This window comes from Molothrus ater, chromosome 15 (assembly GCF_012460135.2).
Source record: "Molothrus ater isolate BHLD 08-10-18 breed brown headed cowbird chromosome 15, BPBGC_Mater_1.1, whole genome shotgun sequence".
In the NCBI taxonomy this organism is placed as follows: domain Eukaryota; kingdom Metazoa; phylum Chordata; class Aves; order Passeriformes; family Icteridae; genus Molothrus; species Molothrus ater.
In genome coordinates, this window is record NC_050492.2 from 9468562 (window position 1) to 9493714 (window position 25153).

Below are 25153 nucleotides of genomic sequence, written 5' to 3' on the forward strand. Positions count from 1 at the left end.
AAAAAGAAGAGAAAAATAAGAGTGCTAAACTCCAAGTGTAACAGCCCTTGAAAACTCTCAGGCAGCATATGGGTCCAAACTGCTGGCTTTGCTGGCACCAGTACAGAATGGTGTAGCTGAACTGGGCAGAGAAGGAGAAATTCTGCAGGAAGACCCTTGAGGTGCTGTGCTTTATGCCTGGAGTGGGACTGTGGAGGATCCAGCTAAGCTGGCTCACAGTTAAGTGGAAAGAATAGTTTTCAAGGTATATATTAGCCCTTATAGTCCCTGAACATTGGTCTGCTGGTGTAGCTCTAGGTTTTAGGCCTGCTAATCCATATTTTGGAATGGCTTGAAGGGGCAAAATGCTAAGTAAATGCTAGTATTCAGGAATTCAGTATTCAGGAAATCAGACAATGGAGCAGCATGATTAAGGGAAAGCAAATGTTGTCCTAGGTGCAGCTTTTTTCCCTTGGGGCTGGGTGCACTTCCACAATAAGAAGCTCCTTTGACACAAGTGCTTGGCTAATGAGGGGAGACAAGTTTGGCTGACATGTTTCTGCTGGGCCTCTGCTGAGGGGATGCCTCTTTCTCTTCCAATTTAAGCGTGTAGCAAATCGTGTTAAAATAGCTAATTATAAATGAAGCAGTGAATGTACTTCTTCTTAAACTCAAGGCATAAAACCCAAGGCATTTTTTCCTTCACTTCAGGTTTAATGTGTGTCAGGTCTTGAGCTGTTTCTGTTTATTCCAGTGGGAATAAACAGAATATAGAGATGTTTCTCTGGAGCTGGTGCTGCTTCACTTCTCCAAAGCAGCTGTTGGAGTAAATCAGGGCTCTGCCCCTCTTACCCCACTGTGCAAACAGGAGAGGATCTAATGAGACTGAAAAATAGGTGAGAAATATCTTTCACTAGATCAATTTTTATTTCTTGTCTTGTGGGCCTTGTGTATATACAGCTGGTGCTATCCCAAGGAATCTTTTTTCCTTTTTCTTATTTTCTCCCCCAGAAACAAATAGGATATGACTTGGATTTATGTTTATATCGTTCTCAGTGTTTGGTGTTATTTATCTTCATTAAACTGTTAATGGCCCCAGACCCCCACCCCACAGATGAGGTGCCAGGTGCTGGGAATTGACCTCTGGGGCTATGAACCTCAGCCACCACCTCACCACAGGAAAAAAAAAAAAAAAGGAAAAGGACAAAACCCCCAGATTTTCTGACTTGTAAGTGATGGGAATTGCCACAAGGTGTCAACCTCCACTAAGCTGCAGCTCGGAGCCCTGGGATGGATAACCCTGTGCAGAGGCTCTGCTGGAAAACCCGGGCACCTGCTTCAAGGAAGTGGGGAAATATCTCCTATAACATGGAAAATTTATTGTTTCCCCTCCATTCTATGCTTTATGTGTATTCTTCATTTCTATTTTATTTTTTTTTTATTTTCCACAACGAGCTTTAGCCAAATTCAGTGTTTCCCTTCATCCTTTTCTCCTGACCCTAAAGGAACATTTCCCAAATATCATGATAAACCCAGAAAGTATTTTTTTTTTTCCTTTAGAGCTGACATTTTTCCTTTGTAGAGCAGCATTTCAAGGCATCATGGTCTAGGATGGTGCAGTTGAAGTATTGGGATTTTACCTTCTGGGCAACCCAAACCTCTGTTTCCTCACAGGACCATTCATGTGAGTGTTGGACCTGATGATTCTTGTGGAATATTCTGTGTTTCTGTGTTCCCTTTGGGCAGGCAGTGTGTGCTGGTCCTGTTTTCAGCCACCCTTCTCAAGCACCACCGCTTTCTGCAAAAGCACAGCCCCAAGTGCTTTCAGATTGAAAGCAATCCCAAGGATTTCTTGCCTTTTTTTTTATTCCTCAGCTCCCTGCAGCCTTGGCTGAGCACAACCTCACTCGTGGGCTGGTGGCATCGCTCAGAGCCAGACGTGATCATTTGACACTGGTTGCTACAATGAGGAACTGGATTTTCCTGGCACAACTTTGTCAGCGGCTGCACGAAAATGGAGAGGGAACACCCTGCCAGCCACTTACACTTTGAATTGGAGAGGCAGCACTTGGCAAACTGGTTCTTGCTGGGGAGATGTGGTGCTTGACTGGGAATTGCTGGCCCAGGGAAGGAGCTGAGGAGCTCTGGGCTGGTCTGATTTTTCTGATGTGGTCACAGAAGTGGTAAGTCTGGAGAGCTAAAAAAAGAAAGTTGGAGCAAATCACGAGGAAATATGTAAATGGTGGAATTATGAAGGTAATAGAAATGGAGAAGTGTTTTTATGCAAGACAATTGAATGGTCAATAACGAGGTAAAAATGCTGAGGGGTAAAGACAAAAGACATTTCTTCCAGGATTAGAAGTGAGCTCAAAATTGCCAAGGCCTACTGGAAGTGGGGGGTGGTGGAAAGAAGCCTGTTGTAGCATTTCTTTTCCTTTAATAAGCTTCTTTTTCTGGGTGTCCTGAGTGTTCAGATGTAGCACACTTAGTGCCTAGTAACCCAACAAAGCTTTGATTGGTGCCTCTGCAGAAAGATTTTCTTTTCCTTGCAGGTTTCTAACCATGAAAAAAACCCTGAGATCAGTTGCTTCAGAATCCTTAATTAAACACAACAAAGAAGGGCAATTAGAGCTGTGTTTTCCTTTTGTCATCCAGCAAATCTTGCAAACCTCAAAACCCTTTTCCTCCTCCAAGATTTATGATGGGAATAAATCATAATTATTCTGTAATTATCAGCCTTAAGTGAACATGAACAGGAGTTTTTGTTTTTTTGTTTTTTTTTTTCCTTGGAGGAGGTTGTGAAACCCATTCAAGAGGAATTCACTACATCTTTCACTGAGCAGGAGGAAAACCAAAGACACAGGGGTGGTGATTTTCAAGGCCTTGGCTGCCTGCCCCTTCTCCTGTCACTTCATGTCATGTCACCGCTCCTGCTGGGCTGGATGCCGTCCATGTGTGTGCCAGAGCAGCCACTGCCCAAGAGCTGGTGGCACAAACAGGCGAAAGAGGGGAGAAAAATCAACGGGAATTTGAGGACTTCAGAGGCTGGTGACAGGACCAGCAATGCAGAGTGTCACTGGGTGTTCAGGGAACAAACTCTGTGTGTGTGACAGCCCTACAGGCACTTCCTGCAGGGATCTTGGCTTTGCTGTGCTGGTGCCCACAGAAGGGAGCAAGGTCTCCACTTCAGGCACTGCAGGTGCTGCTGTGCATGTGTGGGTTTTGCTGCTGGGAGGTCAAAGGGACCTACCCGAGGACAAGATGGCAATGCAACACCAGAGGAATGGCAGCCCTGGGCTTGCTGGAGAGCAGGTGGCAGGAGGGAGAAGCTCTGGGCAAGAAAACCGTATTGATCAGAAAGGCTTGGTGTTTTTAAAGGATTTGGGATGGGTGTTTTGGGAATGAGTCTGCCCTGGGTTGTGCTGCAATCCAGTTTCCCCATGCTGGTGTGATGGATGTGGCTCCTGTAGACAGAGCAGCCAGGTGTTCTGTTTTCCCTAGTGTGAAAGTTCCAAATTGATGGGATAATAAGATGGTGTGAACCTCTGAGCAGGCTTCCCAAAACCACAGATGCTTTGCCTGTTTTTTTTTTTTTTACTTTTCTTTATGAAAAAAATCTTCTTTGGAAGCGTTTCCTAAACCAAATGCAATAGTTGAGGTTTTTCTCGTGGAGCTGTGGAAGAGCATTCCCAGCAACAGCAGCACAAGGAGCAGGCTCCAAACTGATTTATAATGCAGACAGCTGTAGAGGTGTCCCTTGGCTGGCTGAGAAGGTTTTTGGTCGCCACTAGATGTCCTCTCAGCCCTGCTTTCCCCGCTGCTCCCTCGGAGCAGTCACCTGGGCTGGGTTTGACGGCCAAAGAGCTGCTGGACCCCGGAGTGCTGGTGAGAGAAAGGAAGGGGCCTGAATATCAGGCTGCTGAGGCCTCCCAGGCATCCTTCTGATCTCCCTGGCTTTGCCTCAAGCAGTGCTGGCTCAGAGAAATGCTCCAAACCCGACTTCTGGATCTGTAGGTACTGGATATGAAATACTTTAATACCTGTGGCATGGCTCAGGGCCTGTTGCTGTAGCACTGGTGGATGGCAGAGGTGCTGGCCCAAGGGGAAGCCTTGGAGGGTAAAAAGGATTGTGACCCCAATTAATTCAGGTGTTCAGCTTTCTCTGAAAGTATGAAACTGTAATTCAAATATCTTTGCAGGCATATTCCACAGAGATGCAGGTATGTGTTGTCAGAAAGCACAGCCAAATATTTTGTGAGATTTTCCAAGTTGCCTGGATGCCCAGGAACTTGAAAACAATTCACAATTCTGTAAGGTGTGTATTGATATCTACAAGCGCCTGGAGCTGCTTGCAAATGCAGCTGCATCCTCTGTCTCTCAGGCAATGGCAATCCCTGCTGCTATTCTGGGTAAAGGAATTAGAGGAGATCTTTGCCAGAAGTGTGTGCTGGTTACAAGGATAGCTGGAGGCTCATGGGGTGCAGCCTTTCTAGGCAAACAAGGAATTTCCAGGAAACACTTGGCTCTTTGTGGCTTAGGATCAGAGGGAAATCAATGACTAACAGACACAGAGTTACTGATGGAGCAAACCCAGAGTTAGTGAGCACTGCAAACAGCAATCCTCAAAAATACCTGGATTTCCAGTTGTGGCCATGCACACCCCAACCCACTGAAGGGAACAAACTGAACAACAAATCCCAGCATGAGTGCCAGACCCACAGAATGCCCTGGCATGGCCTTGGTGCGGTCAGGGCTTTCCGTGGGCTGTCCATCCTCCTGGATCTCAAGCCCAAACCCAGCCCTAAACATCCTATCTTTTCCCAAAGGTGCTGAAACGACCAGGAATAAATGAGGTATTCAGATGCTGGGCACATCTGGATTTCAGTGCTTCAATTTTGAAAACTGGCTTTGGAGGAAAAATACCCCAAATGTGACTGGAGCTTCATTTGACTTAAGGGAAGTGTGTTTGGAGAGTGCAAGGGCCTTGTATAAAGAGTCTGGGCTTGTATAAAACCTGTTAAGTGATGTCAGGGTGCACAGGGGCCCTTTACCCCTGAACAGACACAGCTCCCTGGCTCTGATTCCCACTGGGATGGTGAATCCTGGGGATGGTAACATTTTTATTCACATTTGTTCCTATTCTCTGGAAATATGGGCCCAGAAGGGACCCAGCTCTGCTGTTGAATTAGCTCAGAGAGCATTTGTGTTGTTGTAACACTGCCTTCAACTTCCCCCTCAGGTCCCAGGGGTGACCAGTGCAGACCCCCAGCCCCAACAATGACTTTACCATGGATCCCCACGTTTGCTCCCACAGCCCTGATAAAACCTTGTGGGTGTGGAACCACCACTTCCACCACATGGATGTGCTCAGGACATGTGTGTGACTGTCTGGTGTGGCCTTGTGCCTTGATTTAGGGAGCCTGTGGGAGCTGGGGCACAGCAGGACCTGCTGAGAGCACCAAGCAACCATCGCTTCTTAATAAACTCTTTTGGCCATTGCTGACCTCAACCATATATGAACAAGTGAAAAGCAAGTGGTGAAAGGCTCTGTGTAACATTACTAATCCCATGCAGTGCTCTCACTGGAAAGGGCCAGGCAGGGCTCCCTGCTATTGTGTCCTGTCCCTGCAGCTGCTTGGGTGAGCCTGTGCCTTTATTAACATAAATCTGATGGACTGGTTTGGAAGGGGTGCAGCCTATGGGTACCCAGGGGAAGGATGGGCTGTGTGGGCAGCTCTCCAGTGCAGGCTTGGTGCTCCTGCAGAGTGCCAGGGAGCAGATTTGCAGAGGATTTCCCGTTGCCTGCTGCCCTCTTTGGAGGCTCTGGGATGGGTTCACATGCTTGTGGTGCAGCAAGTAAAGGAGCTCTGGGGTCTGTGTGTCCTGCTCCTGTACCCCAGGATTCAGCAAGGCTCCTGCTTCCCTTGCAAGTGTTCAGGCTCCTAGGAAGGTGAATTGGTGGCTGGGGAGCAGTCATGGCTGGCTGGTGTGGGCTCAGACCATGTGTCAGCAGCTTCATTTTCAATCTCAGAGCACAAATGAATGGTCTGTGTGTGAGGGAGGCTGGGCTGAAGGGTCTCCTGCTGCTTCACAGCCTGAAATCTGCTGGGGAAAACAAAACCCAACCTTAAGATTGTTGCCAAATCTCAGTGGAGGAAGGACCTACATATACATATGTATATTATATTTATTTAAATGTTTTAGCAGAGATGTTTCAGTCTGAGGGAAAGTGGCTGATGCTTTGTGTGTGGCTGTTACCTTCTGATGCAGCATTTCCCTTTACAACTGCATATCAGGGACAGCAAGGGATTCTCCTCTTGTTCCTGGAAAATCAACAACCCTGCCTGGAGATGCAGGCTTACAGGCTTGGGAAAACCAGCTCAGAGTCAGTTTTTTCTCTTTAGGTTTTTAATTCTTATTTCTGAGTGTTGTTTTATTTGAAGGATTTTAGTTTTAGGCTAAAAGAAATAAAAATATTGAAACCAGCAACTTTTTTGTTGTTTGTTTGTTTTTTAATTGGTTTGTGATTTTGTTTTTTTTTTTTTTTTTTTTTTTTTTGGTTGTTTGGGGTTGTTATGGTGCTGGTTTTTTGTTTTGGTTTCCCATTCTGGCAAGTGGAAAAAAATTGCAATTGATTTCATCTGTGCTTAGTTTCTATTGCTGCTGTTTTTTTGGTCCAGCAGATGAACCTGGAGCTAAGTAATTTGTACATGCTCTGTCCTGCGAGGTCTGAGTCAGTGAGTCCTGAGCTTGGGCAGTCAGAGCTGTGCACACCATTCCCAGTGGATTGAACCACCTCTTGTGCAACCATAGCAATATTTTCCCAGGAAATATATTGCCCAGTAGTCACTAAATAAAATGAAACATTTTTTGAAGTCTTCCAGAATGTTGAAATCAAATCTTGTCAAGGAAAAACTACTGGTTTTGTTAAAATGTTCTTTCTCAAGAAAGGAGAGGGGTGGCTTGGCTCAATCACGGGTCTGGGTTTGCCCAGAGATTGGGTTCAGATACTCAGCCAGAAACAGCTCCCTGTGGTTGATATCCACAGAGATTTAACTTCTTTAATACCCTGGGATATTTCTCAAGAATTTTACTCATAGATATGTGAAACTTGATCTTCGTTCTTTTGCAGAATAGGAAACTACTTTGAAATCTTCTTTCTCCTCCAGCTCTGCCAGGTTCTTATCTCAGTAATTTAGGCTATATATATATCTATATCTATCTATATATATATATACACACATATATAGTATGTTTATTTTTTTCCCTACTTTGTCTCTCTGAACTAAAGGAAGCCCTTGAGCTGAGGCCAGGCATTGCCCTGGCTCTGCAGGACGGGGTTGCTGTCACTGAGTTCGTGCTGATGCCAGGAGCAGCCCCGTGTGCAGCTGCCCTAGCCCAGCTGGGAGCAGGCAGGAAGGCCAGCAGGGCTGTTCAGGGAGCACCAGGAGCTTTTCATGTGTTTAAACTCTTGCTGGCTTTGCCATCCCAAGCTGTTGCCTTCCTTTCATCTGGGGAGGATGTAGTGTTTGCACTTGGGTGCAAAGTGGTTCCCTGTGGGTGAGGGCAGAAACTGGGCAGGAAGAGGAGGTGGTGGCTCACAGGTTTTTGTGGCCTGACTTTTGCTGTATGACTGTCCCTAATCTAACCCAGATTTCATCCAAATCACTTTTTATGTGGTTTTCTATGAACTGAAGTTGTTGATTTATGTTTACTTAACACAACACTAGACCAGTGGTTACAGGCAAATGGCATCGTCCTTCTTTATGTCGCAGCATTCCTCAGTGTTTGGCTAAAGTCCAAATCCTAAAATGAGAAAGGGAAGTAAACTGTGCTGGAATAGTGTTTTCTAATTCCAGTGTCATCAAGATATCCAATCCCTAATCAGCTTCTCTGATCTACTATTTCCCCCCCCAAACCAATTCAGCTACCAAGTGATTGAAAGTGGCAGGAGTTCCCTGGTGGCTTAAGGAAATTTACAAACAGCTGTGAAATTTTTTTTAAATAGTTTTTTTATTACTTTTTTCATTTGTCTTAGAAAGAAATATGAAATCTGCATGCAACTTCCTAAATATTTCAAACATTTAAATAGCATATGATAATTTAGCAGTACAGAACATTATACAGTGAGATAATATAGGGAGACTTCCTATAGTGTATTTACAAATGAAAAGGTAGTTTTGTTATATTAAAAAGAGGAATGCACTGCTTAACATTGAAGTATTACATTCAAAATAATGAATATGTTGTATTGTGACTAAAACATACATACGTATTTATATGTTTGCCCTATCATATTTTTCATAAAAAGGTACCTTTTAAAGGCTTTTTTTTTGTTGTTGTTGCTACAAATCTAGGAAAACATACACAATAGTCTTGAAGCTTAAGATGTCTCAGTACTGAAGCCACAAACTTCCTTTAAGTGCTTCAGGATGAAAAAAAATACACATTTTCTTAGTAATAAAAATGAGTTAGAAATGCTTTCTAATGCATGAAAGGTTAGAAGGGAGATACAGGATGCTTTGCCTTGCAGCAGGACCTCGAGTCCATTAAAGAAGAGGTACACAAGTGATGCTCACGCTCACTTGACGAGGTGCTGAGGGACCTCACTTCTGCAGGTGCAACCACAGCATTTTCGTGGCATCTTCCCTCACTTCTGCAGGTGCAGCCACAGCATTTTCGTGGCATCTTCCCCAGCAAACTCGTCTTTGGTCCCTGCTCTGCCTGGCTGAGGTGGAGGCTGCAAACACGAGCAGCATCCCCAGGCCACTGCCAGGGGTGAGGGCCATGGCTGTACAACACATCACAAACAGTTCTGTTTGCCTAGTGAGCTTATAAAGCTCGATTGCCATCATAGTGAAGTATGAATGAATCATAATTAAAACCAAAAAACTCCCAAAAGAACTTCTTTAAAACGAAAAGCAGGTGTTTTCCTAATTTCAGTATGGAGCAGACGGGTATGAAATCAGAAGTGCAACAGATGCTTGTGAAATCTGGAAGCCTTTTGCACACGGCTATAAAATGTAAAAACTGACCCTTGGTAAAAAGTGCTTTATAATAATATAGAATTTGTGTCTTATGTCTGCGAGAGAGAAATAATCTTCTGTAGAGCTCAGTCCTATGCCAGCCGAGGGAGTCCACTCCATTCCTTGTACCACTTCCTCTTATTCTTCATAAACCCTAAACAAAAGAAGAGCCAAGAGCAGGGTGTTTAAACTAGGAATTTAAAAACTCCATTTCAAATAGCAACAATAATAAAAAATAACGACACAAAAATAGTAAAACCCCAGACCCCAGATTTTTAGCCTGTGCCTGAGTAATTTGGAAAGTAAGTTATTGACTTCAGCAGTCACCAGATTGCTACCTATATCCATAAAGGATCTGGGAGGAGTGTTGGACTTTGACACTGTCACATCTTAGAGGCATGTGGAGAGTGACAAACTCTACCACAATTATCTGAGTAAATAACATGAAGAAATCCACATCTACTAACTCACTTTAAATGCTGGAAAATCCCTATCTCATATACAAATGTTGAAGCGTATCATGAGCTGTATATAGACAATATGTTCACAATATCTGTTGTTTGCAATCGTATTACTCTGTTTAATTTTTCTACATTATTTCCTGACAGCACAACTTGATGGGCTTGTCTGTCTGTGTGTTTCCTGAGGGCACAAGCCTGGGGCTGAGCATCCTTCATCATTGTGATGGCCTTATGTAAAAAAAAAAACAGAAAAAAGAAACAGAAGAAGAGTGTAAATCTGTGGTTATGCAATAGCCAGGGCTTCCCCACGTGCTCTGTTTGTGAAGCAGAGGCAGGGAGCTGGCAGGAATTCAGGGAGATGCCCAGGGGCTTCTGTGCCCTGGCATGGCCTGAGGCACCACCAGGCACCTTGGGGCTGCAGGGAGAGGAGCCTGCTGCTCCCTGGCCTTACTTGAGCTCACTTCTGGGGAGCTAATTCCCCACCAAATGAGGAGGATGAGGGTTTGATGGGCCTGTACTGTGCGTGGAGATTCTTTCTTGTCTGTGGCTGGACACGTGGCGGGAGTTGTGCTGCTCCCCTGATTACAGATGGGGACAGACATCACCACTGGCCATCAGGAATTCATCTCTCACTCTCTATCTTCTGCCTATGACTTAGAAAAAAATCCCAACCCTATTTACAAAGGAGAAGCTGTCAGATTTTTATCAGAAAATTATAATTTTTCTGGGAAGTTTATGCTCGTTAAAATTGGCAAATACCCGCGTCATCAAGTATTGATGAGGTTGAGGTGGTGTGATTGAAGTGTGGGACAGGGCTCCCCCTTTCTGCCTCTCCTGACTGCTTTTCTCGTGACTGTGTGAAAGTAGTTTAGCTTTTCATCTTGGATTTTTACCCGTAGAAGGGAGGTGAATGTATGTACATAACTGAGAACATCAGCTGATGAATATTTTAACCAAAAATAATTACTATTTGTAGTCAGAACAGCCTAATGCCAAAATAGAAGCAAGAAATGCGTGTGGCAGGAAATAATTAATATCAAGAACACCCATTTAAAATTGTAATTTTGGTAATGAAATGCATCCTCTGTGCTGGATGGAGCATTTGCCAGCGTGTGCATTTTCCTGTTTTTTCTGTTCCTGAACGCTGCTGGTTGCCTGACTTGTCTCCAAGAGCCTCCCCCATGCAGCCAGCTGGGACTCACCTGCCTTTCTCCTTCCATACCCGGTACCACTTGAGCAGCCTCACGGTGTTCTGGCGCTTGGGGTTGAGGCAGTGCTGCTGCTCCCCCCTCACCCGTGTCCACAGTGTCACACTGCAAGGCAAGGGACAGCTCACAGGGATGTGGCAATACCCCCTGCTCCCACCCCGAGCCACACAGGGTCAGGGCTTTCCACTCTGTGCTTTATGGCACAGAGATCAACTCAGATATTTTGGGTTTACATGGTAAGGTCAGAGCAGCTGTTCGCCCTCAGTGCAGGGCATTGAGGTTGTATCAGAGGAAAACGTTCCTGCTGGTTTTAATCAGTGGGTTTGCTCTGCCTAAGTGTTAGATATCTTCTTCTGAGTATAATTAATTTAATTTGGGCTCATTCAGGCAACCACAAGGACTTTGCATGAGGAGACAGCTCCATTACACTCAACAATACTTCATCCAAGAGAAATTATCAGAACTGCTCCATTGATCTGATTATGTTTCCTATTATCTTGATCTTATTATTTATAAACAAACTGATTATTTTAAATTTTTCCCCTTTAATTCTGTAGTATTTTAAATGCTTGCACATGGCAGAGTGCTCGTGTGCCCAGCAGCCAAGCCCTGAGCCCCAGCATTAGCCCTGGGGGCTTCAGTCTCCTCTCATCACCACCTGATCCTGCTCTCCCTGCCACTTTGGTGTCCCCTGACTGTCAGGACCAAGCATGCTGAGAGACAAAACGTGGCAAAAGTCTTTTCATCATTTGAGGTCCCCTCCTGGAGGGCTCAGTGAGGCTGCCACAGCTGAGGTGACATGAGGGATCTGGGTCCCAACAGGACAGCTTTCCAGAAACATCAAGTCCACCCCACTTCTGGGGCTCAAAATTGAGCAGTTTTTTTGTTTTCTTATAAAAAAAAACCCAGACAATATCCAAAAAACAACCCACAATGGCAATTTGTATTAGAATTAATAATTTTCTGGAAACACCATCTATAATGGAGAAAGCCAGTCATTGGTTTAACAAAAACCCCATAGTGGAATTAATTAAATGCTGCTAGAGACATGAGTATAATGATGGCAGAAATCCAGAAATACCTATGTATACTGGAGGGCTTCTTTTATGGTTTGGTTCAGAAAGAAGACAAAATGCCTTGCAGACTTTCCCATCTCACCCTCCTGGTGCCTCACAAATTAAAACATGCTGCCTGCATGAACTGAACTGAGGCTCTCACCACAATTCCAATTTCAAGGTTTTACGTGGTGTTCAAACAGGTTTTTCTATTCAATTAACCTTCCTCCCTGCTCCTCCTTTCTGCTTCATCTCCAGCTAAGGTCACAAAATATTAAGGTGTAATTTCCAGGTTGTTTTCTGGGAGGATGTGGACTTTCCCCCAATGCATGGGAAAGCAGTGGAAGAGCCTTTAATGGTTGCAGGTATCAGAAAGGGAAGGGTCAGTGCTCAAAACTATGGACTAACTCTGTTCTAAGGGTGCTCTCTACCAACTCCTAGGGAGCAGTGTGTGCTTCAGAAGGGGAGTTTTCCTGTAGCTTTGAGCTTTAAGGGATTTGAGGGCAGAGCAGGGTTTCTCCATGCAGCAGCCACCTCAGCTGTGCCATCTGCACTGGCTGATCCACTTGGCTTTCATTTCTCTCTTCTGACAGACCATGGAGGATATTTCCAGAAAGTGATGGACAAGCTGAACTGCAGGAGAGGAGCAGGAACACCTCTGAAAAGCTGCCAGCTCTGCATTTGCACCAGAAGCAGCGAAGGACACTCTGGATTTACCAGGCTGCAGTCTCAGCAGGAGGAGATCCATGCTTTGCCTCTCAGGTGAAAGGGTCTTTCCTCAGGCTAAGATGAATTGCTTTACATCACATGCAGGTTTTTTGCTTCTGTTCTGGAGGATGGACAGCAGAAATGTTCCCAAGGCAGCCCCATGGTCCTCTGCCATTCTCTGACAGTCCCTGATGGATGCAGGGTTTGGTGGCAGCAGGTTTGGCCACCCTAAGATGACCTGGGCCTGCTTTTGGGGATGCTGGTGTGACAAATGTAGGGGAATGTGCCTAAGAGGTGCTGCGGGAGCTTCTGCCTGAATGAGCAGTTGCCTGGATGGGCTGCAAGAAGAGGTTGAGAGAGGTGGAGAAGGGATGAAGCACCAGAACCCACACCTCCAGTAGGATTCCTGCAGTGGGATTTGTCCCTTTGCTGCCCAGGGCTTGGTGGCTGCAGCCTTCACCCTGGTGTCTGAGTGTCCCTGTGCCAAAACTCTCCCCAGCATGTCCCTGCCTGCAGGGCTGTGATACACACCCCAAATCAATCTGTGACCCAGCACCCTGTGCCCCCACACATCTCATCTGCAGGGATGAGGGGCTGCACCTCTGCCTATACATATCCTGTCTCCAGAACCTCAGGGATCCTGGCTCTGGCCCTTTCATCCCAGGCTGCTGTGGAGCTGCCTCTCCTGCCCCTGGAGATAGGCACTACTGTGAGCCCATTTCCCATCAGCTCTTCTCAGCCTGACCCATCCCCACACTCTGGCATCGGGCAAAACATGGGTGGGGGTGTTTCGGAGCATTTCAAGTAGAAGGAGTTAAACTTCCCTCCTACTTTCTGCTGCTTCCCCTCATTCCAGGAAACAGATACACACAATTACTGCTGGATGTACCATGAATCTTGATAGGTTTTGACTAGACTGAGGCCTCAGTTTAACTGTCTCTTACCCTGTGGCACAGCTCTGCTGGGGGATATGGCCACAACCTCCCTAACTGCACCCCCTATTTCTCATTCCAACACAATTTATATCATGTTTCTGCTATATGAAAGCTTTCAAGGAGGGCAGAAGGGGATGCAGCTTTGACAACTTGTTTTGGATGATCACTGCAGCAACAAAAACTCAGCTGCAGGAATTTAGCTCCTCTGTGCCATGTCCAGAGGCTCCCGGATAAATTGGTTCCCAGAATATTAATTTCAGTGCTTTCAATGCTGAGTTCAGGCTGCATCAGGGGGGCTGGAAAGGTGGTGATGGCAGTGGGTTTGCCCCACAGACACCCCCAGTGAGGAGACAGTGATGGGACAGTTCTGTCCCAGCAGCTGCTGCAAACCCTGGACAAGCCTCAGCCTTGAATAGTATTGCTCAACATCTGCCCTGTCAGGCTGGAAAAGCAACTGCTCCTACAGGGCTTTCTTGCTTTCTCTGATTTCTGACTGGAAGTAAAATGTCACATTAATGAGATTTATTTCATACCCCCTGGTCACCATCTGCTTTTGGGCAAATAACTGGAGAGGGATGCCAAGAGTTAGTGTCCCTCTGTGACATCACTTTACTATTGAAGGGTCAAAGCAAACAGAGTCAAGCTGACTCAGACAGGGTTCTCTGCAAGAACTTCTCTGTTCAGGTCACCACCAGCAGGTTTGGGCTTCAAAGACGTGGGTCTGTCGTTCCCTGAGCTCAGCCTTGCTCCTAGGGATGCTGCTCTGGCTCTGCAGGAAGCCTGAGGAAGCTTGAATCTCTATTCCCTCTCCAGGAGCCCTGTGCTGAGCCTGGCAGCTCCATGTGGGCACTCCATGGTCTCTCCTGAGGTATCTGTGCCAGGTGGATGGGCAGAGGCAGCCCTGTGGGCACTGCAGGGTGCTGGGGGGTGTGCAGCCTGCACAGATCCCCTTGGGCAGCCACTGGCAAGGGTTCCATGGGGGAGCACCATGCTGGATCCAGTCAGTCCTTAGGGTCCTGGGCTGTGGCTGATCTTGGGACAATTCTCCCCCTTCTTAGGGGCAGGGGGCTTGGTGCAGTCCTGTTGGGTTATCTGCCCTTCTGGCTCTCACCCAGCTGCATCATGTGCTGGCTGAATGGTGCTTTGTTGGGGGAATCTTATGATATCCAAACAGGTCAGGAAAAAAGCCAAACCCACCCATATTTAAGATGTAAAAGCCCCCTCCTTTTTTAGCCAGTTATGTAAAAAAATCCCTGTACCTGCCTCAGCTTGGTTACCCACTACATCAGCTTGAGATTTTACATCAGCATTGGTCCTGACTTGCAGGGACACTGCGATGAAAGAATTTTATTACATGCTGAATAACCCCAGCAGGTGAAGGAGATCCCTCTGGTACAATGCAGGCTGGGGTAACTCTTCCTTTCAGAAACCACCACGGACCAAACTGCTCATGTTTATTCTGCATGCTCAGAATAACTTGAGTAAATAGTTCTGAGTGTTGTATCAGGCAGCTTGGAGTAGAATTTTCCCCTATTCTCGCTTGAACTAATGATAATCTTTTTACTGCTTCCCATTCTGGAAATACTTATTTGACAAAAAAAGAAAAAAAATTCTGCCAAAAAATGATACCTGTGATTTTGGTCAGAATTGTCCTTTTTTTTTTTTAATCTGATACAGCAAATTACTATGCCCAGGAATTAGCATGCCAGGGCATGAGGAAAACAAAGAACAAAGAAGGAACTTGCAGATAAGGTGAAGCAGTTCAGCTGACAGGGAAACAGAAAGGAATAAATGAAGGAAAACTTACATAATCATCTCTTCCACGCAAAATGGGTACCTCGGTTTTATTTCCAGCTTCCGTACATTAGAGAATCTTATTTTAGGACCTTTTCTTGAGCATTTGCACTTCACGCCTACAAGAGAAAGCATTTTCTCATGCGCCTGCAAAGCTTCCTGCATACCAAGCGTCCCTTCCCCTCCAGCCTGTGTGCATCCAGGAAAACTTCAGTTTGCTCTTTCAAGCCTTGCTGGGAAAAGATGAATTTTTTTAATGTTGTTGGGCTTAAAAAGAGATTTTTTTTCTTCCTTTGGTATATCCCAGAAAAAGGTAGTGACTCTCTGGGAAATATATTTTAGAGCACTACATATGCTCTGGGACTTTGTAAATAGCAGATTTTTTTAAAGTGCACCTGCTGTGATTAAATATAATTGTATTTAACAAAAGGAAATGAAAGAATCAGAACTTGCTTTAAACTGAGCAAGCAAGTGCATGTCTGGGCTACTTTCTCATTCACTCGTGTCTCACTTGGAGTTTGTAGGACTGAGTCATTTCTCCTTGCATGGATGCTGTGGTGCAGTCATAGCCAGACAAAAGCTGAGCATGTTTTACCCATCATTTTTGTGCACAGCAGAAAACGCAGGCTGTGCCACCACCTCACATCCAGCTCTGCTCTAATTGCCCTGAAAACCACGCTCAGTTTCAAAGGAGATGCTTGGGCTCTATTCCTGAATAACGAGGAACATGGCACGACCTGCCCCACTGCGAGTTCTTTGCCTTGCGCCGAAGACACAAATGAAGACACAACTTCATCCCTTGTATTTTACCTCTCCTCCACCTTTACATAACTTGCAGCTCCCTTACTCACAGATTCCACAAATCACACCTTTCCACCGTGCAAGGATAGCTCAGCCCAAGCCAGGGCTATCAAGACACAAACACAAATTACCGGAGAAGAGATTTACACGGGAATAAGCAGAGCTTTACCTTCCGCGCTGGCTAAGCACATCGCGATGAAGAGCAGGAGCAGAGCTGCTGTCAGGAGCTTCATTGTGAGACAGCAGGTACCCGAGGAGACGCCGGGGGGTCGGTGTGTGTGTTCGCCTGGGCTTCGTGCCCCGATGCCGCTGTCCCGGGGCTGGGTGGCCAGGGAGGGGACGGCGGAGCGGCTCCCGGCGGAGCGGCTGCCGGCGCTGCCTGCGCTCTGCCGCTGCCTTCTCCTCCTTTAAAGCGCTTCCCGCTGCCCTCGCTCCCGGCTCATTAATATGCAGAGCAACTCCACGGCTCCCTCCGCTTCCTCAGCCCGCCGGGGAGGGGGGGACCGGCACCCCGGGGGGAACATCCCCCATCCCCGCCCCGAGCATCCCGTGGGGAGCGCAGGCGGTGGGGCGGCTGCTGCTGCCCCTGCCCAGCTGGGACCTTCCCCATCAGCGGAGGGTTGCTGGGGAGGGTGATGTGTGCATTTGTATGAATGGGGCTGTTAGCTGGAAACCATCCGCTTGTGAGCGCTCCAGGGATGCCCGCGCTCCGCGGAAATTCCCATGCACCTTGGAAATAAGATTTGGAGAACTCTCACCTGGGAAGGCTGTCACCTTTTGCCACAGATTGACTTAAATGTTAATTTTTCTAGCTTTAGCAGGCTTCTAAATCTAAAGGAAAGTTCAGTGAATCAAATGGGGGAAAATATTCCTAAAAGCGTTGTTAGGTGTGTTTAGCATGTGTAAGATTTTAGGAAATAAGCTCGGTTTATTGTTGCTTTAATGAACACTCGAACGATATTCTGCTCCATGAAGAACAGGGTAGCAACACGCGGGAACTTCATGGATGTAAATAGATGTTCCTCCTCCCTTGCAGAGTCTGTTTCTGATTTCAGAAACAGCTAAAAGAGCATCTTCAAATCCAGATTCCAGATTTTTGTCTAAATGAAACGGGTGAAGATCAGAGTGGGGTCTAATCGCCTTCACAGCAGTGTGCTCCAAACGCGCCGCAGCCAAGCGCCCCTGCGGCCCCGCTCCCAGCCCCGCTGCCCGGCTCCCCGCCCGCACACGCATCCCCGTTACTGGAGCCGCCCGAAGCCAGCCCCGCTGCCAGCCCGGGCAGCGCTCGGGGAGGACTCGCCACGCACTCCCAGCTCCACTTGCATTTTAAGTTTCCCACATGGCTCGGTTCCTGCCGGCTCCCATTGGCAGCGGCCATCCCGCTGCGTTCCCGGCCCGGGTGTTGGCAGGCTGCGAGTACAGCCCTACCACACACAGCCTGCACGTTGCGCGCAGGCAGCTGCAGCCTTCTGGCCCTGGCTCCCATGCGGGACGTGCCGACATGCCGGGAACAGCCCGCCCGCTCTGCCCTGCCCGCTCTGCCCTGCTCTGCCTGCTCGCCCTGTCCGCTCTGCCCGCTCTGCCTGCTCTGCCCTGCCCGCTCTGCCCGCTCTGCCCGCTCTGCCCTGCCTGCTCTACCCTCTCCGCTCTGCCCTGCTCTGCCCTGCTCTGCCCTGCTCTGCCTGCTCGCACTGTCCGCTCTGCCCGCTCTGCCCGCTCTGCCCTGCTCTGCCTGCTCGCACTGTCCGCTCTGCCCGCTCTGCCCGCTCTGCCCTGCTCTGCCTGCTCGCACTGTCCGCTCTGCCCGCTCTGCCCTGCCCGCTCTGCCCTGCTCTGCCCTGCTCTGCCTGCTCGCACTGTCCGCTCTGCCTGCTCTGCCTGCTCTGCCCTGCCCGCTCTGCCTGCTCTGCTCTGCCTGCCCTGCCCTGCCTGCTCTGCCCTGCCCGCCCTGCCCGCCCTGCCCTGTCCTGCCTTCTCGCACTGCCCGCCCTGCCCTGCCCGCTCTGCCCACTCTGCCCTGCCTTTGCCCTGCCTTTGCCCTGCCCTGCCCTGCCCTGCCTTTGCCCTGCCTTTGCCCTGCCCTGCCCTGCCTTTGCCCTGCCTTTGCCCTGCCTTTGCCCTGCCTGCCGTGGGGGAGCGCCGGGGGCTGCACATCGGGGACAAGGCTGGGGGCACTGGCTGACGTGGCACGGAGATTTTGGGGTGAAAGACCAGTTTTGGGATTGTGAGGCTGCTGCTGGTGCAGTGGAGAGGAGGGAGAAGGGATTATATAGTTTCTGTTGTGCTTTTGGTATTTTTGCTGCACAACTCTAGCCCAGCTCCAGTGACTCTCACTGTGCCCTGCTAGGAATGGTTTGGTTATTAAATGCCAATAGGATTCAAGACAGAGGTTTGTTCCAGAGCCTGGGATGAAAACAGGCAGCTGATGTATGCAAGGTCTCAGTTCAAACCTTTCAAATATATTCTCAATTTCTTACACAAAAAAACCAAAAAACATGTAAAAAAAAAAAAAAAACTCACAAAACCCCAAGGAGAGTGTAAAAGGCTTTTTTCAGAATACTATCAGCTGTGGTGAAGATGCTCATTGGGCACGGGGGAGAATTGGCTGAAAAGCACCCGCGTCCAGAGCTGATATCCTTCCCTGCTGCATCTTAGGGTAATTCCCTCCTTGCAGCTTTCTCTGCACTGTGTGCAGGAACAGCCTCAGGGAGAGCTATGGTAAGGAAAAATCTTTTTCCCTCCCCCTCTGCTAATAAGAATTTGGGTGCAGCTTTAGCTGACGGCAATTTGAACTTTCCCCAAACCTGGGAACTCATGTACAGGCTGGAAACAAATTAAAGGAAATTCTCGTGCTTTCCACAAGTGAATCCCATTTTCTTCTATGACTCTTCTCATGCTGAAAGAGCCAAGTTTATTAAGTATGGAGTAAGGAAACTGCTGTTTTAGTTCCAAATTTCATGTAGAAATGAATGTATTTGAGGTGTGTGTACACATATGGTGACTCTCACCGTGTGCCCAAGCAGTTCAGTGTGTTTATGCCAGGCACTGTTTTTGACAGTAATTGTTTTTGAGAGCTCAAAGGTGCCTCTTGCCTTGTGACAGATTTCTGTGGCCATGTACAGCTTTCTCTGACACCTGCTCTGTCTTAAAATGACAGCCACAGAAGAATTTTTAGTAAATGCTTTGAGTAAAAAGAAACAGATATGGAATTCACTACAGTCCTGTCCCAAAAGAAACTCTGATAATTCAGATACATTTTCTTGATGCAATCATAAGCTGAATTGCTCAGCATACACTGGGGTGCCTGGGGTTTCTCCAGCAGATCTGCTAAGCCCCACAAATGTGTTCTGATGAGCAGCCAGTGCTCCACAGGCTGTGGGAGGCTGGCCAGGTGAGCACAGGCAAGCGGCTGAAGCATCCCTTTCAGACCTCACAAAGCCACCCAGTCACAGAGTAATTGATCAGGGCTTGGGTTTTGCCCCACACAAAGGAAGTGTTTCAGAGCAGACACAGTCAGCAGGGTCCTGCTGTTGTCCTCAGCTCTGCAGATGGGCCATGCTCAGAGAGCCATGTGTCCCCAGGGGAGCATCACTGTACCTGTGCACAGAGCGTGTCACCTGCTCATCTGGCTAATTACAGGGGCATTGTTGCTGCTGAAAGGACTCTCATTTCATCTCAAACTCTGATCTTTTCAGGTCTCTGCCCCAGCATAAGGCTGTCTAGTAAACCAAAGCTGAAGCCTGGCTTTGCCTGTGAGGGTGAGACCCAGAGGGACCAGAGGTGATTTGTCACCCTGGAAAGGTGATTTGCAAAATGGAGGGCAGGGATGAGTGGTTGTCTCCTCCTAAATAAGAAAGAAGAGTTTTAGCAAAGGGACTACCATTTGAAGCAAAATCCTCACCATTTTCATCCACCTGGAGGCTGGAATCATACATTGTTGAGCGCAATGTGTAGCTGAGCTGGAGCAGAATATTTGTGCTTGTAGACACAGGGACAACCCCCAAATGCACACTGCCCTTTGAAGGGGAGCTACTGGAATGGGGCAGTTCACTCCCACAATAAATAGCTGTGGTGGCAAAATGGGAGGGCTCCAGAAGAGCTGTTAAATCTGCCAGGGCAAGGACATTTGTGTCTTTGTGCTCAAACAAGATTGGGTGGCATCCATGCCCTGACCTGACCTTAGGTGAGGCTTTTCCTCCTTCTGTGAAGGTACAAAACTTCCTAGGCCAGCACACACAGTGTCCTTTAGGTGCTCATCTGCATCCCAGGGAGCAGGATATGCACTATTACAGTCATCCCCATTGTTAGAAATGTTTCAGTATTCAGCTGGCTTTGGATATGCTGGTTATTTCAAGCACAGGGCAATCTATGACTTGGATTAACTGTCCTTCCAAATACCATAGTGTATCATAGAGGGGAGATGAAGGGGAGAAATCTTTGCAAAATGGCCATGAAAACTGAAGGCAAACTGTGAATGGCTCATCTGAGTTTAATGTCTAAGAATATCCCTATCAGCTCGTCAAGGAGAAGATTAAACATTAGAAGTGAAGTGGCAAAATCCCTGCATATCATGTCAGGAATTTGGAGGAGGAATTAAATACTCACTAGAAATTTCAGAAATTAAGGTGGAGGTGTACAGATGTGATGCATTTTGTATGCATTTTTTTTTCTGGGTGCTGCACTTCCTTTTTTATGCTTTTTTTGGTGTTGTAACCATGCTGTATGAGACCTCAGCCCTTGCAACAAAGGAAATATAAAACTCGATTCCAAGCTTGAAGTCAGGGGTGAATTGCCTCAGATTTTGGGAGGCTGTTGCAAGCCTGCTCCCATTGTGCTGAACTTAGAGGAGGATGTGTTGCAGCCTGTGGTCAAGCCCATGTTTTCACCTCTAGCTCTAAATGACATTTTTCTTTCCTCAATAGCCTGAACAGTAGTTGTGTCATCCTTGCATGTATTTATCTATCATAAGTTGAAAGGCAAAGCTTTGGATTTCATCTTTAGTCTCTTGAAACATGAAACATATTTCAGGGAAAACAGCTGTGTTCCCTTCTGTGGAGTTTCACAACGGATGAATTCTGCAAAATAAGGCTTGTATTGTTGTTGCAGTCACTGTGTTCTTTTGATATTTTATTTTTATTTTTATTTCCATAATGAGATTAAATTCTAGACACTAGTTCTTCCCTTGGGAATAGTTTTAAGACAGCTCTCTTCCTAAACCTAAATTATTCACCAAGGAGGATTTTTTGCTGAGATGAGAACAAGGAGGTCGGATCTGGGACTGTTGTCATGGCTTGGAGCTCTTTGAAGCTCTTTGTCATGAATCATTAAAAAGAGCTGCAATAAAATGGCAAAAGGGAGAATTGGCTCTTTGTGTATGTGATTTGAGAGTCACCTCTAGATACGCACAAAAGGATTAATCCCAACTGTGACTTGTTACATTGAGAAAATACTAAGTTGTGTTTAATTTCCCACTGACTCATTTCCTTGCGTGTTACAACTTACCATTGGTTTTTATGTGCAAGCACAGCTTACACTTTACACAATTTTGTTAATAGGCATTTCAGCTTGACTGGCTGTAGGTATTTATTTTGTGCTTAATCACACAATGAGATGGGTGGCTTTCTTTAGCATCCACCCCAGTGCTTGCTGTAATGTAGAGGGAATAATGTGAAGGTAAGAAAGGGAATCTGTTTGATCTGACTGATTCACATTCCTGACAAAATGCTGGCCAAACCCCTGAGAAGTCCCCATGGTGTTGTATGGGCTGAGGGATGGTTGGGACAAAGATGGGGATGGCATGGGCCCTGTCCTTGTTTGTGTGTTCTCCCTGTCCCAATTGTTTTTTAACTCCTGAGTCAGATGAGAACTGGCGTGAGGACATGGTGTTAGTGCCCAGGTGCGCAGTTAGAACACCACAGCACTGGATAACACATCAGCAATTGGAAGGAAAACCCTTCTTTTTGCCCCAGGACTGGAAACACATTGTGCCATCATGATTTGCTGATCATACCTCTGTTTGTGTGGGCATAATTTTGGGTCATCTCTGGGTTCCAGCTTTTCCAATGAAAGGCTTTAGGAGTAGAATAGGGTGGCACTGTATGTAATGAATTACAGGCAGCTTCTCTCTGTGCTATTAATGCCACTTCTCTCAAAAGGAGTGGCTTTGCTGCCAAGCCATCCAAATTGAAAAGCACAGGGAATGTGGAAAACTGAACCACAAGGTTCAGTGTAAAACACCACAAGGTGTTTTATTTTTGCAAGACAATAGGACCAAATGAGATCAACACCTGAAGAGTTCCTAATCCAGTCCCAGGTGAGTGCTTGCTCAGGTGGGGAGTGGTGACAGCAAGATCCACAAATGCTCAGGCACAAGGAAACGCATTCTTGACACTTCTCCTTTCTGCAGCTTGTTAGAACTGGGCATAATTTCAAACATTTCCAGGAATGGCAGGAAAATGCTTCAGTATATCTGCTTCCAGCACAGTTCCATGGGATGAGAGTTCCTTAGAAGAGCTGGTGAGCAGGACCCTGCTGAGGTGTCCATGTTGCAATGGTTTTATGGGCCTTTATATAAAGTATTCTCTCTGGCGGCTTCTGGCATCTTTTTCCTTTGGACTTGTGGCTTCATCTTTCCAAAAAACCCAACACCCAAAGTCTGTGGGTGTGTGGATACAGCAATCAATGGAAGATCTTCTTGGCAGCCTTTGAGGGGTTTGTTTTTGTGCTTGTTCCTGGTGACTGGGAGCTGTTTACATTTGCCCACAGAGTAACCACAGCAACACAACTGCCCAGCACCAAGAATTAAAGCCATTAGCTAAAAGTGATCATAATACAGTGATGAGGTATGGAGGGCAATCATCTCACAGCATCTCCTGTGGTGGTGTGCAGGAGTGCCCGGGGTGCCACAGGAGCGGGGTGCAGGCAAGGATGGCAGTGCCAGGACCAAGCACTGCAGCACACTGAGACTGGCTTGGGCACAAAGCCACGACATCTGTAGGTGCCCACAAGGCTCTGCAGGACTTCTCCCACCCCCTCAGTGCTTTCTGGAATGTGCAAAAATCCCTTGCAAGCTTAATGAAGCCCACTCTGCTGCAGACAGGAAGGGTGCTCCCTATCTCTGTTCCTTTTCTGCTGAGCTGTGTGTTAGTAATGATGGGAATTTTTCATATGATGATTTTTTTCCTCCCCTTGGGATAGGAAACATATGTAGTGGCTTTAAAAATAAATAAAATTAATGGCTTAACAATAGAGACTTTGAATATTTGATGAAACATTAGTAGGCTGCAATCAATCAAAAAAAGATCTTTTTCTTCTGAGTAATAAATATGTTAATTATTTTATCTACTCGGATAAAAGCTTAATTACCATAGCACTCGGGAAGTGGGAGTTGTTATGCATAGTGTTCCTAAGAAAATCAGTTCATTCTGCAAATAAACCAGAATTTCTGCAAGCAAACCAAGAGACATCCTACTGCTACAGACAAGCTGTGCACTTCTCCTGGCAGTGGTATAACCAGTAGGGACTTCATTGCTCTGAACTTCCCTTCAGGCTGCATTTGCCCACTTTTCTCAAGTTTTCCACCTGGTTACATGTGAGCATGCCTTGCCACCCATCTCTTCTTCATGTGTGGTCTGGGTGGGCTGCAAAAGAGCTGGGCCAAGCACTCCACAGGCCCACTTTGCCAGCAAATATTCTGGAGTTCATCACTCCCTGGGAGCAGGGTGGTTTGGCCACGCTTGCAGATCATCACAGGGAGAGAGCAGCAAGGGAAGAGCAGGGACCACTGTGCAGCATCCCCCTGCTTGTTACACCCTGCTAACCCCTCCCTGCCTGGCCATGCTGATGGTGCCTGCATGAAGAACAGCTAAAGCAGAGAAAATTCATGCTGTGCTTTGATGCACTGTCATACCCCTGAGTAATTAGAAGTGAATTTTTTTTGTTTTTTATTAACAATCCAAAAAGAATCCCACAAAGATGGCACATTGCAGAACTGGTGGGGTGAAGAAACAGTGTTTTTTTGTTGTGGAAATTAAATGAGAAATGAGCTAGACAGCAAGACAGAGCTGATAAAGTCTATAAATGCCACAGACAGTGATGGCATGGGGCTGGGAGCTGGAAAACTGGTGGTGCAGGCCCTGCTCTTTGTAGGCTGCCTTAGGTGTCCTCCCCAAATCCAGGGCTTTGCCGCTTTCACTCTCCAGGACAAAAACATGTCCAGCTTGCGATCCCTTCCAAAGGCCTTTGGCAGCCTCTCCTGGCAGTTGGCTCCTTCTGCAAAGGCAGGCAGCTGTTGCTAAAGTGATTTGGCAGCAGAAGTGGTGCTCTGGAACCTCAGTTCAGCAGGAGAGGATCAGCACCTGAGGTTGCTCCCATCGTGGATGGGGCTGGCTTTGTGCTAGCAGCTCATCTTTAGAAGGAGAAGGTGGCTGTGAGGTCCTCCTCTGTTCTTCTTCATCCCCTGTCTCAGATCAATGCACTGTCCCAAGGAAAATTTTGGAGGAACTCAGCAGCCAGCATTTGTTTTGATGCCTCCTAAGGATTACACAAGTATCTGTCCCATTCCTGAGAGCTCCCCAGAGCTCAGTAGCTGGGAAGAGAAGTCTCAGAGCAGCAGAATTTTCTAGATCTGGATGTAGCTTTATGGATACCCTCAGAGATCAGGGTGCCTAAGAGTTAACATGAATTTCAATCAAGAAGACATTAAGAAGAGCAGAGGGAAAACAGATTAGCTGTCCTCTTGCCTTGCTCTATAAGATGAGACAATGAGAGAATGTGATGAGATCAATGGAAAAAATAAAAGGAAATGAGAAATCAAAGGAATTGCTGCTTTACAGCTTATTTCATATGGTGAATTGGGAAATTTTCCCTTCAGGGGATCAAATATTCCCTTATTTTTTAAACAGATTTTGGATAACTCATGAGTGCAAAGATGAAACTCGTGATAGAGACTGGTCCCCTGCAGGGATTGAAAAGGAAACAATCCACTTCAGGTACAAGTGGTGGGACACTGCTGGATGTCCCCTCCCCTGGTGCTCTCAGAAACCACACAGAGCTGTGGCATCTGCCAGAGTGTGGCTGCCTGCAGGGCTGGAGGGCCGGGTTATTGGAGCTGTAATTCCAGGACATTGGCACAGCCACACCACAGGATTGCTCTCAGCACCTCAGGGAGGCTGGGCTGCACACACC

The 25153-nt window shown here is 46.9% G+C and overlaps 1 protein-coding gene across 1 annotated transcript; it reads right to left on the bottom strand.

The window, feature by feature from the left end:
• Positions 1-7971: 7971 nt before the first annotated feature.
• CXCL14 (C-X-C motif chemokine ligand 14) lies at positions 7972-16454 on the bottom strand. Its single transcript, XM_036391511.2, has 4 exons — positions 16137-16454; positions 15180-15285; positions 10669-10779; positions 7972-9159 (listed from the first exon to the last, which is right to left on the bottom strand). Exons 1-4 carry the CDS (start codon positions 16198-16200, stop codon positions 9144-9146), a joined length of 297 nt encoding a protein of 98 aa, XP_036247404.1. The 5' UTR covers positions 16201-16454; the 3' UTR covers positions 7972-9143.
• Between the last annotated feature and the right edge of the window lie 8699 nt (positions 16455-25153).